The sequence below is a fragment of the Pleurodeles waltl genome, chromosome 3_1 (assembly GCF_031143425.1).
Source record: "Pleurodeles waltl isolate 20211129_DDA chromosome 3_1, aPleWal1.hap1.20221129, whole genome shotgun sequence".
NCBI lineage: Eukaryota > Metazoa > Chordata > Amphibia > Caudata > Salamandridae > Pleurodeles > Pleurodeles waltl.
This window is the reverse complement of record NC_090440.1, coordinates 972,352,859-972,373,270: the sequence shown is the minus strand read 5'-3', so window position 1 is coordinate 972,373,270 and position 20,412 is coordinate 972,352,859. Positions and strand designations below refer to the sequence as shown.

General features: G+C 46.7%; 1 protein-coding gene across 2 annotated transcripts; it reads right to left on the bottom strand.

Annotated features, from left to right (window-relative positions):
* Positions 1 to 14,715: 14,715 nt before the first annotated feature.
* On the bottom strand, positions 14,716 to 17,554 carry HMGN2 (high mobility group nucleosomal binding domain 2). Of its 2 annotated transcripts, none has more exons than XM_069224043.1 (6): positions 17,358 to 17,554; positions 16,628 to 16,666; positions 16,376 to 16,405; positions 16,234 to 16,284; positions 15,896 to 15,985; positions 14,716 to 15,553 (listed from the first exon to the last, which is right to left on the bottom strand). In XM_069224043.1, exons 1-6 carry the CDS (start codon positions 17,370 to 17,372, stop codon positions 15,518 to 15,520), a joined length of 261 nt encoding a protein of 86 aa, XP_069080144.1. In that variant the 5' UTR covers positions 17,373 to 17,554; the 3' UTR covers positions 14,716 to 15,517. The 2 variants fall into 2 exon arrangements, with proteins under 2 accessions (XP_069080144.1, XP_069080143.1); XM_069224042.1 differs by having other exon boundaries at positions 16,376 to 16,419; positions 17,358 to 17,513.
* Between the last annotated feature and the right edge of the window lie 2,858 nt (positions 17,555 to 20,412).

Below are 20,412 nucleotides of genomic sequence, written 5' to 3'. Positions count from 1 at the left end.
AAGGTCTCTAAGGGCTGCAGCATGTCTTATACCACCCTGGGGACCCCTCACTCAGCACATGCACACTGCCTCACAGCCTGTGTGTGCTGGTGGGGAGAAAATGACTAAGTGGACATGGTCCTCCCATCAGAGTACCATGCCAAACTCACACTGCCTGTGGCATACGTTATGTCACCCCTCTAGCAGGCCTTACAGCCCTACAGGTGAGGACATATGTGCATGAGCACTATGCCCCTACAGTGGCTAAGCAAAACCTTAGACATTGTAAGTGCAGGGTAGCCATAAAGAGTATATGGTCTGGGAGTTTGTCAAACACGAACTCCACAGTTCCATAATGGCTACACTGAAATCTGGGAAGTTTGATATCAAACTTCTCAGCACAATAAATTCACACTGATGTCAGTGTGGAATTTATTGTAAAATGCACCCAGAGAGCATCTTAGAGATGACCACTGAATACCAGTCCAACTCCTAGTGCTAGACTGACCAGTTTCTGCCAGCCTGCCACGTCCAGACGAGTTTCTGGCCACATAGGGAGAGTGCCTTTGACACTCTGTGGCCAGGAACAAAGCCTGTACTGGGTGGTGGTGCTTCTCACCTCCCCCTGCTGGAACTGTTACACCTGGCGGTGAGCCTCAAAGGCTCACCCCTTTTGTTACAGCGCCCCAGGGCAACCCAGCTAGTGGAGATGCCCGCCCCTCTGGCCACTGCCCCCACTTTTGGTGGCAAGGCTGGAGGAGATAATGAGAAAAACAAGGAGGAGTCACCCAACAGTCACGACAGTCCCTAAGGTGTCCTGAGCTGAGGTGACCCCTGCCCTTAGAAATCCTCCATCTTGAGATTGGAGGATGCCCCCAATAGGATTAGGGATGTGCCCTCCTCCCCCCAGGGAGGAGGCACAAAGAGGATATAGCCACCCTCCAGGACAGTAGCCATTGGCTACTGCCCCCCAGACCCAAACACACCCCTAAATTTAGTATTTAGGGGCACCCAAGAACCCAGGAAATCAGATTCCTGCAACCTACACAAAGAAGAAGGACTGCTGACCTGGTAGCCCTACAGAGACGATGGAGACGACAACTGCTTTGGCCCTAGCCCTGCTGGCCTGTCTCCTGACTCGAAGAAAACTACAACAGCGACACATCCAACAGGGACCAGCGACCTCTGAAGCCTCAGAGGACTGCCCTGGACCTAAGGACCAAGAAACTCCTGTGAGCAGCGGCTCTGCTCAACAACAGCAACAACTTTGCAACTTTCTTGCAACTTCTAAAGACTTCACTCTTCCCACCGGAAGCGTGAGACTTCACCCTCTGCACCAGACGCCCCCGGCTCGAGCTCCAGAGAACCAACACTACAGGGAGGACTCCCAGGCGACTGCAACCTCGTGAATAACCTGAGACGACCCCCCTGGACCCCCACAGCGACACATGCAGAGAGAATCCAGAGGCTCCCCCCTGACCGCGACTGCCTGTAACAAGGAACCCGACATCTGGACCAAGTACTGCACCCGCAGCCCCAAGGACCAGAAGGAACCGAACCTCAGTGCAGGAGTGACCCCCAGGCGACCCTCTGCCTAGCCCAGTCGGTGGCTGGACCGAGAAGCCCCCCTGTGCCCTGCCTGCACCGCTAGAGTGACCCCTGGGTGCCTCCATTGAATCCTATACAAAACCCGACATCTGCTTTGCACACTGCACCCGGCCACCTCTGTGCCGCTGAGGATGTGTTTTGTGTGCCTACTTGTGTCCACCCCAGTGCTCTACAAAACCCCCCCGACCCATCTCTCTTCTTCCCTTCCCCGCAAAGGTCATGGAGAAAATAGTAAACGTACAACTGTCTCGCTTACTTGAAGACAACATACTTGACGTCTCCCAGTCTGGATTCTGCAAAAACCAAAGCACTGAGACCTCCCTCATCGCCTGTACAGACGACATCAGGACCAGACTGGACAAGGACGAAACCGTCGCCCTCATCCTCCTAAACCTCTCCACAGCTTTTGACACTGTATGCCACCAAACCCTCCGCACATGCCTTTTCGACGCCGGAATTAGCCACAAAGCCCTGGACTGGCTCACATCCATCCTCTCCGAAAGAACACAAAGAGTACGCCTCTGTCCTTTCCGGTCTACAGCCACCAAGACCACATGTGGGGTCCCCCAAGGATCCTCCCTCAGCCCCACCCTTTTCAACATCTACATGGCTCCTCTCTCCAACATCCTCCATCCCCACGTCCCCACTATCATTTCTTACGCTGACGACACCCAGCTCATCATCTCCCTCACTAGGAACCCAGCTACCGCCAAAAATAACCTACACGCTGTAGGAAAGTACCAGCTTGCCTGGCATGTTACCCCCATATTTCACTGTATATATGTTGTTTTAGTCTATGTGTCACTGGGACCCTGCCAAGCAGGGCCCCAGTGCTCATAAGTATGTGCCCTGTATGTGTTCCCTGTGTGATGCCTAACTGTCTCACTGAGGCTCTGCTAACCAGAACCTCAGTGGCTATGCTCTCTCTGCTTTCCAAATTTGTCACTAACAGGCTAGTGACTAAATTTACCAATTCACATTGGCATACTGGTACACCCATATAATTCCCTAGTATATGGTACTGAGGTACCCAGGGTATTGGGGTTCCAGGAGATCCCTGTGGGCTGCAGCATTTCTTTTGCCACCCATAGGAAGCTCTGACAATTCTTACACAGGCCTGCCAGTGCAGTCTGCGTGAAATAACGTCCACGTTATTTCACAGCCATTTACCACTGAACTTAAGTAACTTATAAGTCACCTATATGTCTAACCTTCACCTGGTGAAGGTTGGGTGCAAAGTTACATAGTGTGTGGGCACCCTGGCACTAGCCAAGGTGCCCCCACATCGTTCAGGGCAAATTCCCCGGACTTTGTGAGTGCGGGGACACCATTACACGTGTGCACTATACATAGGTCACTACCTATGTATAGCGTCACAATGGTAACTCCGAACATGGCCATGTAACATGTCTAAGATCATGGAATTGTCACCCCAATACCATTCTGGTATTGGGGGGGAAATTCATTGATCCCCCGGGTCTCTGACACAGAACCCGGGTACTGCCAAACTGCCTTTCCGGGGTCTCCACTGCAGCAGCTGCTGCTGCTGCCAACCCCTCAGACAGGTTTCTGCCCTCCTGGGGTCCAGGCAGCCCTGGCCCAGGAAGGAAGAACAAAGGATTTCCTCTGAGAGAGGGTGTTACACCCTCTCCCTTTGGAAATAGGTGTGAAGGGCTGGGGAGGAGTAGCCTCCCCCAGCCTCTGCAAATGCTTTGATGGGCACAGATGGTGCCCATCTCTGCATAAGCCGGTCTACACCAGCTCAGGGATCCCCCAGCCCTGCTCTGGCGCAAAACTGGACAAAGGAAAGGGGAGTGACCACTCCCCTGACCAGTACCTCCCAGGGGAGGTGCCCAGAGCACCTCCAGTGTGTCCCAGGCCTCTGCCATCTTGGAAACAGAGGTGTTGGGGGCACACTGGACTGCTCTGAGTGGCCAGTGCCAGCAGGTGACGTCAGAGGCTCCTTTTGATAGGCTCTAACCACTCTTGGTAGCCAAACCTCCTTTTCTGGCTATTTAGGGTCTCTGCTTTGGGGAATTCTTCAGATAATGAATGCAAGACCTCACCCGAGTTCCTCTTCATCTTCTATCAAAGGATCGACCACTGACCGCTCAGGACGCCTGCAAAACCGCAACAAAGTAGCAATACGGCTACCAGCAACATTATAGCGCTTCATCCTGCCAGCTTTCTTGACTGTTTCCAGGTGGTGCATGCTCTGCGGGTAGCTTGCCTTCACCCTGCACCAGAAGCTCCGAAGAAATCTCCAATGGGTCGACAGAATCTTCCCCCTGCTAACGCAGGCACCAAAAGACTGCAACACTGGTCCTCTGGGTCCCCTCTCATCCTGACGAGCGTGGTCCCTGGAACACAGCAACTCTGTCCAAGTGACTCCCACAGTCCAGTGATTCTTCAGTCCAAGTTTGGTGGAGGTAAGTCCTTGCCTCCCCACGCTAGACTGCATTGCTGTGTACCACGTGATTTGCAGCTGCTCCGGCTCCTGTGCACTTTTCCAGGATTTCCTTTGTGCACAGCCAAGCCTGGGTCCCCATCACTCCTCCCTGCAGTGCACAACCTTCTGAGTTGTCCTCCGGCATTGTGGGGCTCCCTTTTGTGACTTCGCGTGGACTCCGGTTCACATTTCTTCTAAGTGCCTGTTCAGGTACTTCTGCGGGTGCTGCCTGCTTCTGTGAGGGCTCCCTGAGTTGGGTGGCAGCTTCCTTGCGCCCTCAGCTGGCATTTCCTGGGATCCTGCCCACTCTCGATACTGTCACAACTATTGGCCTTGGTCCCCTTGTCTTACAAGCACTCAGGTCCGGAAATCCACTGTTGTTGCATTGCTGGTGTTTGTTCTTCCTGCAGAATCCCCCCTATCACAACTTCTGTGCTCTCTGGGGGTAGTAGGTGCACTTTACACCTATTTTTCAGGGACTTGGGGTGGGCTATTTTTCTAACCCTCACTGTTTTCTTACAGTCCCAGCGACCCTCTACAAGCTCACATAGGTCTGGGGTCCATTCGTGGTTCGCATTCCACTTTTGGAGTATATGGTTTGTGTTGCCCCTATACCTATGTGCTCCTATTGCAATCTATTGTAATTCTACACTGTTTGCATTACTTTTCTTGCTATTAGTTACCTAATTTTGGTTTGTGTACATATATCTTGTGTATATAACTTATCCTCATACTGAGGGCACTCACTGAGATACTTCTGGCACATTGTCATAAAAATAAAGTACCTTTATTTTTAGCAGCTGTGTATTGTGTTTTCTTATGATATTGTGCATATGACACCAGTGGCATAGGAGGAGCTTTACATGTCTTCTAGTTCAGCCTAAGCTGCTTTGCCATAGCTACCTTCTATCAGTATAAGCTGTGAGATACACCTCTTCTAGACTAATAAGGGATAACTGGACCTGGAACAAGGTGTAAGTACCTCTGGTACCCACTACAAGCCAGGCCAGCCTCCTACACACGCCGGACTCCTCGTCATCGCCAATTGGATGACAGCAAGCCACCTCAAAATTTAACTCAGAAAAAACAGAGATCATCATCTTCGGTCCCAACAAGACAGCATGGAACAACTCTTGGTGGCCCACCACCCTTGGACCACCCCTAACACCCACCACCCATGCATGCAATCTTGACGTCATACTGGACTCATCTCTCTCCATGACTCAGCAAATCAACGCCATATCACCCTCCTGCTTCAACACTCTTCGCATGCTACGCAAGACTTTCAAGCGGATTTCTTTAGAAACAAGAACAGTCACCCACGCCCTACGCAGGGACCACAGCCAAGCTTCAGAGAAAACTCCAACTAATCCAGAATGCAGCCACACGTCTCATCCTCAACCTCCTTCACCACAAACACATATCCGCCCATCTCAGATCCCTACACTGGCTGCCCATCAACAAAAGGATAATTTTCAAAATCCTTGACCACGCTCACGAAGCCCTCAACGACACTGGACCGGCCTACCTCAACAAATGAATCAACTTCCACAAACCAACCCAACAGCTCCGCCGACCTTGCTTCAGTCCCCCACATCCAACGCACCACGTCAGGCGGAAGATCCTTCTCCCACCTCGCCGCCAAAACCTCGAACTCCCGCCCCAGTAACCTACGCAAGACCCAGGACCTCCTAACCTTCAGAAAGCACCTCAAAGCATGGCTTTTCAAGCAGTACCCCCCCTCCACAAAGCGCATTGAGACACTACCGGGCGAGTAGTGCACTTAAGAAATGTATTTAAATGACTGATTGATTTAATTATGAGAAATGGGGCAGCACCTACTCCAGTGTCACCTCACATGCACCCCCTAACACCACCATGTCTGTTCCATATACTACGAACAGTCCACCATGGTGCAGAGTTTGTGCAAAACTGTAAAGATTATGGACACCATAGCAAGACTTGTCAGGAATATAGAGGATATACCTGACCTTACATGCACTGTACATAGGGACCCATGTGAAAAATAGGTGTGCCCCCTCCCAAAGCCAGCACTGTGCTTGTGTACAAAGTGTCTGTGAGAAATCATGTATTGGAAACTAGGAGATACTACTGCACCAAATTAGTTCACCCTACAAATGTGTGATACACACCCTCGTACACTTGATGACTGGTAAAACAATCATCTGCCACAAAGGGTAGCTAAATGTTGTACTACATGCGTAGTGCCACATAGTAACGTGGATGGCAGTTTAGCTTTGTAGGCCTACCATGGTGTCTCTACATCTGACACTATTGTGGTGCAAGGAGGTGGTAGGTTCCAATCAAAAAATAGGACACTGCCTCAAATATGGACTGCACAACACACTTTTGCAATGGTTTAACCATCAGTTTGGCATCAATATGAAAATTCCCAGGTCCCTGAGCCACTACCCAAGATTGTCATGTCCATCAACACAGATCTATGAAACCATTTCACAAGAACAGCACCATACACTATGCCACAAGCAAGTCAGAGTCACCACTCCACCTACAACTGCCATGGTATATTCCAAACCACTTCCAAGCTTTACCAACACAACGTATCTCATTCCTTTGCAGCTGATCAAGGTTACGGCATACAGCCCATGGGTAATGACTCCATTTGCCAATCCCACAACGGTGGAAGAGCGAACATACAACAAAGGACCTCTGAGCCGCGTTCGACACAGTCTGCCACCACACCCTAAGCACACGCCTCAGCAATGGAGAATCCGCAACAGAGCCCTGGACTGGATCACCTCCTTTCTCACTGGCAAAACTCAGAGTCCGCCTCCCTCCATTCTGCTCTGAAGCCACCAAAATCATCTGCGGCGTACTCCAGGGTTCGTCCCTCAGCCCGACTCTCTTCAACATGTACATGGCTCCGCTCTCTAACATTGCCCGATCTCACAACCGCAACATCATCTCATAAGCCGATGACACCCACCTGATCCTCTCCCTCACCAAGGACACAGTCAAGACCAACATCCACGAAGGAATGAAGGCCATCGCCAAATGGATGAAGAACAGCTGCCTTAAACTGAATTCCAACAAGACTAAGGTCCTCATCTTCGGCTCCACCCCCTCTGCATGGGATGAATCCTGGGATTCATCCTGGACTCCTCACTATCTATGACCCAGCGAGTCAACACCACCTCCTCCTGCAACACCACCTGCATGCTCCGAAAGATCTACAAATGGGTCCCCACAGAAACCAGAACAGTCACCTAAGCCCTTGTAAGCAGGAAACCTGACTATGGCAATGCCCTCTACGCAGGAACCACGGCAAACTCAAGAAAAGGATGCAACGCATCCAGAAAGCCTCCACACGCCTCATCCTGGACATCCCCGCTACTGCCATATCACATCCCACCTGAGAGATCTGCATTGGATCCCCATCAACAAGAGAATCACCTTCAAACTCCTCATCCACGCTCACAGGGCACCGCACAACACAGGACCAGAATACCTTAACAGATGTCTCTTCTTCTACACCCCTACCCTACAGCTCCACCCGCCGACCTCGCCACCATCCCACACATCCGCAGAATCACCACCAGTGGCAGATCATTTGCCAGTAGTGCGCTTTACAAACCCCCTGATTGACCCAGGAGAGGGGAGTCACAGGGGACCTTCTGAGTCGCAAAAGGCCCACACGAGCAAAGGCAGCACCAACAGTTGCCCCACAGGACAGGAACACTCAAGTTGCTGAAGCAGCCCACGCAGCACCACACAAGTTGCTCCAACGTCGCTGGAGGACTACACATGGTTCCAGAAGTTGCAGGAGGGAGTGCTGGGTGCTGGAGCTACACATCGACTGAAGATCTCCTTGGAGTTGAAGCAAGAAGCCTTGGCACTGCAAAGGACGCAGAGCACAGGGTTACTGTCTTGAGTGAAACAGACTTACCACCACCAAAGTCCAATAGTTAGTAGAGAGGACCAAAGGAGACTCTCCTGACCACCACCTGTGATGCAGGACCCACACCACTTAGGATGCGGGAAGATCCACGCAGCCGGTCATCGATGCAGCCAGGTACCTGTAGTTACAGGGGAGGGATGCCTTCACCCCAAGGGAGATTCTTACTTCTTCTCGTGCAGACAGAAGAGGTGCAGTCTTCTTAGGATGCACAGCCATGGAAATGTTGCAAAGCTGGCAGGAGTTCCGGATACAATGTTGCAGAAAAGTCTTCCTCGTGGATCTGCAGCTTGTAGGTTCCTGGAGGGCCCAGTCACAGTTCCTGAGGCCAGAAGTTGAAGTAGAGGTTGCAAAGGAGTCCTACTGGAGTCTTGCAAGCCGAATCTGAGGGCCCACCACTGAGGAAGCCCCTATATAGCCCAAAGAAGGGGGTTGGTCATCTAACCAGGGAACTACCTATCAGAGGGTGCCTCTCGCATCACCTGCCTGGCCACTCAGATGCTGTCAGAGTTCCCTGATATCCTTGGAATCAAGATGGCAGAACCCAGGGACCCTCTGGAGGGGCTCTGGGCACCACCCCTGGGGTGTGCTGACGGACAGGGGAGTGGTCACTCCCCTTTCCATTGTCCAGTTTTGCGCCAGAGCAGGGACCAGGGGGTCCCTGAACCGGTGTGGACTTGTTTATGCACAGAAGGCACCAAAAGTGCCCTTCAAAGCAAAACCAGTGGCTAGGGGAGGCTATCCCTCCCCAGCCAGTTACACCTATTTCCAAAGGGAGAGGGTTTTACCTCCTCTCTCAAAGGAAATCTTTTGTTCTACCTTCCTGGTTCATGTTTACAAATGATCACTCTTAATAAAGGTGTCTTGATTCATTGATATAATCTGATGTACTAAGGTGAAAAGCTTCAGCATGTTAAAGAAATATACTTTTTGAATTTTGAAGACTTTAGGCATGATTTAGGAGTTTGGCAGATGAGGTTAATCTGTCACAAACATGACAGACATCACACCCGCTGTACAGGGAGTGCAGAATTATTAGGCAAATGAGTATTTTGACCACATCATCCTCTTTATGCATGTTGTCTTACTCCAAGCTGTATAGGCTCGAAAGCCTACTACCAATTAAGCATATTAGGTGATGTGCATCTCTGTAATGAGAAGGGGTGTGGTCTAATGACATCAACACCCTATATCAGGTGTGCATAATTATTAGGCAACTTCCTTTCCTTTGGCAAAATGGGTCAAAAGAAGGACTTGACAGGCTCAGAAAAGTCAAAAATAGTGAGATATCTTGCAGAGGGATGCAGCACTCTTAAAATTGCAAAGCTTCTGAAGTGTGATCATCGAACAATCAAGCGTTTCATTCAAAATAGTCAACAGGGTCGCAAGAAGCGTGTGGAAAAACCAAGGCGCAAAATAACTGCCCATGAACTGAGAAAAGTCAAGCGTGCAGCTGCCACGATGCCACTTGCCACCAGTTTGGCCATATTTCAGAGCTGCAACATCACTGGAGTGCCCAAAAGCACAAGGTGTGCAATACTCAGAGACATGGCCAAGGTAAGAAAGGCTGAAAGACGACCATCACTGAACAAGACACACAAGCTGAAACGTCAAGACTGGGCCAAGAAATATCTCAAGACTGATTTTTCTAAGGTTTTATGGACTAATGAAATGAGAGTGAGTCTTGATGGGCCAGATGGATGGGCCCGTGGCTGGATTGGTAAAGGGCAGAGAGCTCCAGTCCGACTCAGACGCCAGCAAGGTGGAGGTGGAGTACTGGTTTGGGCTGGTATCATCAAAGATGAGCTTGTGGGGCCTTTTCGGGTTGAGGATGGAGTCAAGCTCAACTCCCAGTCCTACTGCCAGTTCCTGGAAGACACCTTCTTCAAGCAGTGGTACAGGAAGAAGTCTGCATCCTTCAAGAAAAACATGATTTTCATGCAGGACAATGCTCCATCACACGTGTCCAAGTACTCCACAGCGTGGCTGGCAAGAAAGGGTATAAAAGAAGGAAATCTAATGACATGGCCTCCTTGTTCACCTGATCTGAACCCCATTGAGAACCTGTGGTCCATCATCAAATGTGAGATTTACAAGGAGGGAAAACAGTACACCTCTCTGAACAGTGTCTGGGAGGCTGTGGTTGCTGCTGCACGCAATGTTGATGGTGAACAGATCAAAACGCTGACAGAATCCATGGATGGCAGGCTTTTGAGTGTCCTTGCAAAGAAAGGTGGCTATATTGGTCACTGATTTGTTTTTGTTTTGTTTTTGAATGTCAGAAATGTATATTTGTGAATGTTGAGATGTTATATTGGTTTCACTGGTAATAATACATAATTGAAATGGGTATATATTTTTTTTTGTTAAGTTGCCTAATAATTATGCACAGTAATAGTCACCTGCACACACAGATATCCCCCTAACATAGCTAAAACTAAAAACAAACTGAAAACTACTTCCAAAAATATTCAGCTTTGATTTTAATGAGTTTTTTGGGTTCATTGAGAACATGGTTGTTGTTCAATAATAAAATTAATCCTCAAAAATACAACTTGCCTAATAATTCTGCACTCCCTGTATTACGATCCCACTAGATCCTATGGGAATTATAATATGGCGGACTGGGTACCCGTCATGTTTGTGACTGAACACCCTGTCCGCCAAACTCAAAATCAGGCCATTTACGTTGGTGGGAGCCAGCTGCTCATTTCAGTTCACTTCCATAGTCATTACAAAGTATTTTCATCTATTGCGAAGTAATTTTATTGTGTATGACAATAAAAAATAAAACCAGGAAACAGGGGTGGGTGAAAATGCACAGGTGAATGAATGCGGAGGGATTGGATATGCATGTGCATGCAAATATGTATGTGAATGGGGCATTCCAACAGGTCTAATGATAGACTGGAGATCAATTATATATATATATATATATATAATATCAATGTGACTCAGTTTACATATAAAATCCAAAAGTATTGAATGGCAACAAAATAAGCGATACAAAAACGCTGCTATAAGAGGATTAGTGTGCTGCAAAGGTTCACGTAATGTGCCACAAAATGTCCTTGTCTGTGCTGCAATATCCTGGAGTCTGACTGGTTTATATGTCCAATTTTTTCTAGCATCTCTGGATGACATTAGCATAGAGGGGGGCAAAATAACTTTTCATGCCTAGCTGTTAAGGCGAAATTATGTATAATTTTACTGTGCTCTGGTCTGCTGATGAAATCATACGTCCGCTCACACCAGTGATTCTGCTGTCCTGTTAATTTAATATGTAAAAATAATGTATAAAACCCCTTGTTTCTGGGAGTGAGGCAAAGACTTTCCAGTTCAACTAAGGATGTTGTCTGTTACTCTCCTAATTTGACTAGTTTCTGATGTTGAATTTCTCTGTATTGGCCTATTCATTGGAAGCCTTTATGGCATTGGCTCTGTATCGCCTTAACTTTTGAATTTTGTAATACATTCTCCTGAAATAGAATGCAGTTATTAAGTTGGCCCATTCACAAAAGTGATTTTATTTCTGGTATTGTAATGCATTGAGAGGGCCCTGAACATTCTGCCCCGTGAAATTGAGCATTCCGATTGAGGTAAATTTTGGGTTGTCACAATTGTGAAGTCCACTACATCTGCATTATCAGTAACCACTGTGTTCTCACAGGGGCAGTACTCTGTCTTATGTCTCTAGAAAAACAAAGTCCAAGCCATTGCATAGAACCCGGCTACCCTTAGTAAGCAACCAAAGTTGTTTACGTTTTTCTACTTTGTGCTATCTTTAGCCAGTAAGGCCTTGATGTGGGCTCTCTTTAAAGTTTCAGCCTTTTAACATTTGCCAAACTGTCCTTGTTTAAAACACAAAATTGTGATGCATTTTCTGAAAGGTGTATTTCACACAATCCCTCTCAAATGTTGTGATGCCACTTTAAGACCATAATTTTTAATTTGGTTGTCACATTTTTTGTGTGTATCCCACTTAAGACGTGGCACAACTGTTGCAGGTCTCCTGACTCTTGAAGCAGTATTCCTCAGTGTGATAACAGCATTTCACGAGTGACCTGCAGGCTGTCTGTTCAGCTTGCAGATGCAACCCTTTTCTTGGACAATCTGATGTTGAGGATAGAATGGCATTTCTGCCAAATACGGTGACTCTCTTTCATGTCAGCAAAATCCATCACTGCTCTGGCATCCTTTGCTCCACCTCAACCTTAGAAAGTGGGAGTGGGGGAGGGTGTAGAGATTATATGGCTTGTACACCTCAAACTTTTACAATGAGTGTGCCAAGGGCCATCGGTTGTTGATTAGCTCTTTGTGAGGTTCTCTGGGGAGAAAGTAGGGTACGCAGAGCAGAAAGGGACCATATCAAAGTAGACCATCCCCTGTATTAAGATCTCGGTGCCCTGGATTGGCCAATAAGTATTTCCAGTTATCTCGGATTGGTAGTGACATCTGGTCACCTCATATCCGAGATACATCCCAGTGGTTGATATGGATGGGAACGCGATGAAAGTATTAAGTGTACCCTGCAGTGACCTGATTCTGAATCACTACTTTTAAGGTATTTGCTGAGCCGTCTTATTTGTATCACCTGCCTCCACATCCCAGATTTGTTCTTTGGAAAAAATGCTATAGTAGGAAAGAAACGCGTTTCGGTGGGCTTGTGGAACATCTCCTATTACCCCTGGAGTACCAGTGACTCGATTTTCTTCCTTAAAGGTAGGCTGATTCAAAGGTTTCTGGGTAAATGTTTTAGAGTGTGCATGAGTTGAATAAGGCCTAACACCCAATGATCCATAGAGAAGGCTCATCATTTTTTTTATTTTTTTTATTAAGAGTTGCAAAGAGTTTACCATCCCATTCAAGAGGCGACCGGAGTCACAGTAAAGACATGTGCCCTCATCCTGTAGCTGTGGATTTCTTTCCGAAGTAAGATGTAGCTGGTGTAGGTCGATATTATTGTACAAGCTGCTGACGATATCGCTATTGGTACGAACCATAAGGCCAATAATACCTGAAAAGGTAGTCATCTGCCTCTTGTGCCTCAAAACGGTTGAAACTTGCACTGTTGAAGTACACCTAGGGACACTGTGGTCTCCGGGCTGGACTTGATTGTGTGGATGGCATCGACCACGTTTCACCCTGGCCTTATTAAGTTATTTTTTACCAACTACTCCCACCCAAATCCACGACACTACTCCACGCCACCAACTTTTAGTGATGCTGGCGTACAACACAGTAAAAACACATTGCCGAAGTCAATCGCTTTTGTATTAGATAAGACTTACTGCATGTGCCAAAACTTATTATTGCTTCCAATGATGCCAGAAGAGCACGCAATGCTTATTCGTAATAGGAGCTGGTGGAAATATCCATTAACTCAGATTAATCTGCTCCTTGTTGTAAGATCTTTTACATCTCACGGAGATCATTTTTGCAGGATAAACTCCAGGCCACAACTGACTTGGCCCCAGCCCAACCGGTCGGTCTGCAGCCCCAAAAGATGCTGCATCCAGCTACCTCCATAAATCCACAAGAAACATGCAAGGACCCCAGAACTGCGACCAGATATGAAGATAACTGATGCCCATAAGGTATCTTTGGCCTTAGGCAATCTGACCGGCAGTGCAGCACCAGATGCCTCTCCTACTTGCCCAGCCTCGTTTTCACAACTAAGCCCCTAGTCCCAACCTTCAGCATCTTTGTGGCAATGGTTGTGTTGTTTTTTTTCGGGGTGGGGGTATTCCCCCATTGAACCCCATTAGGCATCCAACCACTTAGAGGGTTTTTTTCTTAAATCATGACCTGTGCGCCCACCCCCCCCCCCCCCCCCCCCCCCCCTTTCAGGACCCACCTAAACAACCGAGGCTTGTGCCCCGAGTTGCAGGTACTAATATGCAACATTTCTTTCAGAGCGCCAAGAATCCTCGTAGGATTCCATTGAAAACCTGTTTATCCTGAAATGCTATTCAAAATCCACACAGAATGTGCACCGGAACCAAGCTATATTTGAAGCTTGCGTGCTCGCTCAGCGCAGGCATGCACAACGGACTTTACAATATGAATGGACGTTTTATGGTACTCGGACCTGGCAACGATAGGCCGAACTAAAGCGACAGGACACATTCATGCTTTTAGGTATGGCTTGACAGCACAGGTGAGCTATGCCCAATTGATCACAAGCTAAAGAAGATATTTCCGGGATAGGGAGTTTATGACTGTCCACGTTGTGAAACAGGAGTACAGGATTTGACTGAACGGAAACTGTATGCTCCCCTGATAAGTTTCTACCAGAGTTGTCATGTTGATCAAGCTCTTGATCTTCACCCCGAAAAGGTAAGCTATTCGTTTCAATGTAGAATTCAGTATTTAAAGTTGCAAGCTACTCTTTGCTGAACCCTAAAAACGTATTCTTCTCTATCACGAACCCCCCACGCCTACATGTTGCCCCGTATGCAGACCTATCTCTGAACACCCTAAAACCTACTACAACGCTCGGACCCTAAGCTACCCCCCCCCGCCCCTTCTCTTAATCAGCAGAGGCCCATGGTAAAATTAGAGAATATATTCAACGTGTCAGAAGCAATACAGATATTTTTAATCTGCCCCACCCCCCTAATTTACATGCCCGACCCTTAATACTCGGGATTCTGAAGGGGTGTGTGCATGTTACTTAATCTCAATGTTCATCTGCAGGATAAACGCTACATGGGGGCAAAAAGAAAAACCACCAGACATGTCCGAGTCAAACAGCATCCAAGTTTTATTAATGATACTTTCTCAAACAGTCATGGCAATTCAGGCGAGACATGGGCTACAACATTACATCTCAACACCCCACCGTCCTCCTCCCCTCCCCCCAGTGGACCTGTAAACAAATTTACTATAAAACCAATAAAAATAAAGTATTTTAGAGCAGGGGAAGATTAGAGTGAGGGTGGACACTTCACATTTATGTTGTTCTTAACAACAGTTCACAAGCCTACCCTGACTAAGGAACGTTTAAAACTGCAGAATTAGGCCAGGATATAAAATTCATGTTGCCTTCAGTTTACAAACATGCTTTTGAGTCTTGGTGCACTCGTGCCCACTGCTAACGCAGAAACCGCAACCCAATGCAAAGTAGACAATGTCAAGTGTTCTTAAATAGCTGCCCCAAGTTACAGGGTAAGTCTAGGGATGACCAGAGGGGAAATTGCCAATGGGACAGAACTGCAATTTAGTTTAGATCTAGTGTGGTACCGGAGGCCACAAACTTTTCACATTTAACAATGTAAAAATGCATTCATATACCATCCAGAAATTCACTTTGAGATCCAGTTCTGCTGGTTTGGAAAAAGGTCCTTATAACTTAAGAGTTCTGTTTTAACAGTTAATGACAGAACCGTTAATGATAGCCCCTCCCCTAAACAGAGCTGTATGTGCTAACATAGCTTAAAAAAAAGTAAAACAAAATTCTGCATTTTATAAAACCTGATAAAAAATAGTATTTCAAACTGTACAGTCACCAGAAGTACACAATTATCAAAAAGTCACACATTTCACTTTGCATCTCCAGCTCCTTCGGCTTTCTGTGCCTGTAAGAAACAAAACCACATTACAATTGATTGTATACCGCAATAACGCAGTTGTGACGAAGTTAAAATAAACAGTACATTGTAAATAGAAATTAAAACAATGTAAATAGTGACTGAAAGGTATATAAAGTCGCACTTCTCAACTGTTCGATGCAAAATTCTGAAAACCACCTACTCACGATGCAAAGGTAGGTAGCGGGAGCACGGAATTAAGTATTAGAACGTACCCGCATACCTTATTAACTGTAGACTTAAACCCCTAGCACGATGAATGCCGTTATAGAAAAGGGAGTGAAAGCCCCCAACAAGCAAATACCTAGGCGGGGGAACCGAGTGACTGACCTGATCAGATTTAGCATCTCCGTTTTCTGCTGGGTTGTTTGCTTCTTTGCTGTCCTTTCCCTTCTTGCCCTTTGGCTGTTTTTCGGTCTTCTGTAATAACAAAGCGCGTTAACTGACTGGATGTAACGAACCGACTGCAACTCTTAAGTTATGAGGACATCCTCTTTTTCCCCCTAAGTAGGCTCCCTAAAAGTATTCGTTAAAGAAAATGACACCAGGTAACTGAAGCCAAGAAAACTACACTAATCCAGCCTCACATTTCTCAACGGGTACATATTGACCCGAGAACTAGATCCTACACTTTCTATAACAAAACGAAAGTAATAGGATGACCTTACCTTTGGGGCTGCTTTTTTAGGTTTGGGCTCAGCCTTTGGTGGGGGAGGTTTCTGCAAAGAAACATGAACATATCAAGAGACCAGTCTAGTTTGATGCCAAAAAATGCACTTCTTAAGATGGGGGAATAAAAATTCAACTCACCGCTGACAACCGGGCTGATCTTCGCTGGGGCTGAAAAGACAAGTCTAATGTGAAAGCAGTTTGAAGCGACAATACTACCAATATGCATAATAATGGAAGTACCAATCATCAATCCATTAAAGGGCTTAAAATTGATCCCGAACTTATCACCAACCAGTAAGACGTTGACCCACAGCCAGCACTAGCGCGCGTTAAAGAAACCTCATTTTAAGCAAACCATGCAAATACGTCACAAAAAAAACAAAAGCTCACCTCGTCTTTCACCTTGGACGCCTTCGCATCTCCGTCAGCCTGCAACATAAAGTTATAGTTATTCGAAAACTCACAGCTCCATTGATTCTCCAATAGCAAAAGATGGCCGCCACACTTCGGCGCCCGCTGCACTAAAGGCACAAAAGACGCGCGCAATTGCCATCATCAACTCCGCCTACCGCGGCATCTAATTGTTAGACAGGCTTCTTTTGGCGGTAACCCCGCCCCTAATATTCGCGCGCTTTTAATCTGAAGACAGATTGTGTGCGCGTTCTCGTCCAGCCCTACAGGGGCTCGGGAGACCCCAACCCGAATATAACCCTTCTCGCGCACTCAATCCCACTCGGTTGTCAGGGACCACGACTACTTTCCACTAAGACTGGGGGACCGACCGAGTGCAAATCTCACCCGTCTGTAAGATATGCGAATTCCTGACCGACGTCTTTACTTTCGATAGACCACGCATCTTTATTCAAAACCAACAACTAGAATAGCATACAGCCATCATGGCGCCTCCGGCAAGGACGTACAACTCTTCTTAAATCATTAGAAACCAAACAGCGACCATACAGAAAATTCAGCTCACAATAAACCCGCGCTTTCTATTGCGATTATGTACACTTATAAAAACAAAAAAATGATATGGCATAATTTTCTTTCCAGTTGCGTGTTACGCCTACAGCTTGAGCATCTGCTTCCAATATACCACACCAGCCAACTATTGACTTACCTTTCTCTTGGGCATGATTGCGTATAGAGAGCGTTCCTCGGGCCAACAAGAAAAGAAAGAACACCTTGAACCGATGGGGCTGCTGTGAGAAATGGTTTGAAATCGTGTGGTGTATAACTTTTATAGAAATGAAAAGGCTCCGGGAACCGGTTAGAACCGGATCCAGCGTCAAGCCTCCAGTACCGATTGGTAGTGGCGACGTCACGTGGGGGCGCGCGGACACTTGTGAAGCTTCTTGTAGCTAGTGGGCGGGGGATCCACCTCGGGGTGCTCTGCGCGCTTAACAGGGAAAAGAGGCGGAGCCCACCCCCAGCCCAGTTGTGCGCAAGCGCGCGCCGGCTTTATGGCTTAGCGGAGCAGCGCGCGTACGTTTTATTTGAATGTATACAGCGGCAGTTGCGCTCTGGGCTTTGTAGTGAAGAGCGGGAAGTAGATGCTGCGCGCGCCCCCTGGGAGACCGCTTTGTTTTGAGAGCCTCGGGGCCGCGCCAGAGCGTTCTATTTTTGCTTTAGTCTCCTAGAAATTTTGTGAACATTATCGCTGTCACGCGTAAACTTTGAGCACTTGTTTGCTGCGGTTGAGTTCTCAGGTCCTCGTGCATAACCTGTGCGATGGGGAATTTTCTTACCCAGGTGCATTATAGGGGACGTATTCGGGCTGCTCATTCCTTATCCAAGAGAACGGGACTACCCGTGTCTTGCTGTATCTGGTCCCATCGTTGTATTATAATTGCACCTATATAGTAATTCATGCAGTGGGATTTTTGTGATTGATAATCTCGGTGTACCCGGGATCCCTCCTCGTGCCGCGCCCTATAGAAATCACTGTCACGCCCTTGTTTGCTTCTCGCGCAGACACTCCATGGCACTTGCTTCTAAAAGCTGCACATGCTTGAATAAATTCACCTTTTTCGAAGTTGCCTGGGCCACGTCCTATTGAGCGCCAAGAACTCCTATCTGCCCGTACGTTGGGTTCAGATATGAGGTGCCATGCAGTGCTTGGCATTTTAATCGTGGGGAAGACTCGATTTCGCCTCTGTGGCTCACCCTGAATGCCCTCGGCATCATCCCGGAGTTCTGTTCACCAGTAGGGTGGTTAGAACTGAATGGTATACAGCACGTTCACCCGTTCTCGTGTTCCGATGTACTTATATTGGCCCAGAATCCCTAAAACACGATTCCTTAGGGCCAGGGCATTGTGTATGACTTCCAAGAACCCTGCCATCCATAGAGCGCAGGGCCGACGTGAGGTCACACTTTCAATTGTATCGTTTGTTGTATAGTTTTGCCGACCCACATATATACCAACATTTGAACACTGGGGTGGGTGGTGGTGGGGGAACGGGGAGAAAGCATAAAGTGACGCAAACTTGTATCATGTCGAATGCAAGTATATAGGGAAATTATAGCAGGCGGTAAGGTTTAAATAGCATTCGTAGGACGTCTTATTATAGGCTGGTGACACGTAAATCAGGATTGCAGAACGCCCAGTTCGTTTCTGTAATGGCATAATGTGAACAAAGTAGTGACATTCTGGCTCACTCGTGAGATATAATTGCGTGAGACAATTTCACAAATTAGTGTATACAATCTCAAACGTAAATATATCCTGGATGAGAGCAATGGAAAAAATCAGTGCCAGATTTAATGGTCCATTCAGTGGGTAGTGTGCTAAGCAGTGCTCAATATGTATTGTTCTGCCATTACTGCTACGCAGCACTACGAAGGGAACGTAAATTTATGTTTTTGCATATTTTCAGGACACTGTTACTGTTAGGTTGCGCTTCATATGGTACTACAATGAGTATAAAGGGCATAGGATGTGATACAGACATATCAATCAAGCATTGGTGGTTATAGTGGCTTGACCAGCTTGTAGTCCGAATTTTTGCCATTCAACTAAGGATATCAAGTTTTGTAATCTGTGAGTGTTTAATAACATTTGTATAGCGCCAGCCACCAGTGGAGGCCTCTTGAAGTTGCCTAGAAATCCCTTTTGCAGTAATTTTCAACTTGCTGTGCTATAAGCTACCTCTATGACTGGTGGTGTACCATAGCATGCATCAGGGTCTTGTGCTGTTCTTCTTCACTGCCTACACAAGAAACTCGTTGCTAATTTCCAATCCAGTGTTCTATTTCTTGCACAACATATTCTGTATCAAACCATGGCTGAATACAACGTGATCTGCATATTTGGTCTGAGTACCTTTGAAGGTGTGCTGCTAGAACTTCATTGACAGTATAGGCTCCAATGGCTTTACCCAATTTAATCAAATTTTCAGGGAGACAGACTTGTACATAAAAGGACATGTTGAGCTTACATTTTACAGTTGCTTGTAATAGAACTATTGTTACATTATTACATTTATACAATTGTGTTCCTCATAGGTTCATAGTAAAGTAAAATCTTATTTCCAAGACGTCAGTAAAATAACTCAATAGTTTGATTTGGTTGGAACCAATGTGGGATTTATTTTTGTATGATTTAAAAAAAAAAAAACGAAAGAATTTTACAATACCCAATTATTTTAGAAGGATGGGGTTAGAATTGATTAACTTTAATTTTAATTTCAGTGTGGAGGGCTAGCAAGTCCAGTCTATTATGAGAAGTATTCCCATGTTTGCTTCTATTGTGTGCCTGAACATTATTGTGAATGTAGATTGAAAATTCGTGCTATTTATTATAATGTAATCATTAAAACATATGTTGCCACTGCCACTCTCAATGATACCAGATCTCCACCCCCATGCCACCCAGCATCTTTGTTAGACCACTCTCTAGTTCATTTCTACATAAATAAAGTGCTAGTGAGTATATCTAAGAATTCTCCCACGGTCAGATCTGGGGGAGAAAAAAATGAAGAAAACACAACTCTGAACCTCCACCCAACTGTTGCTTGAAATCCCTGTGCTTCCTTTTATTTGCTTCCTATGAAATTTTAGCCCCCATTGTAACAAAAACTCACCAAGCTGTAGATACTCTTGCTGCTAACTCCCTTGCGCAATGGTGGCCCTTAAAGGCTGACAGATATTTCACTGATAGCCTATTCCAATTG

Bases quoted from the DNA above. Each gene is read 5' to 3' on its own strand.
- HMGN2 (XM_069224042.1), bottom strand. The intron at 15,986-16,233 runs GTAAGGTCATCC...TTGTTATTACAG, and splicing joins CTAAAAAAGCAGCCCCAAAG to AAGACCGAAAAACAGCCAAA. The intron at 15,554-15,895 runs GTCAGTCACTCG...TGTTTCTTACAG, and splicing joins GAGATGCTAAATCTGATCAG to GCACAGAAAGCCGAAGGAGC.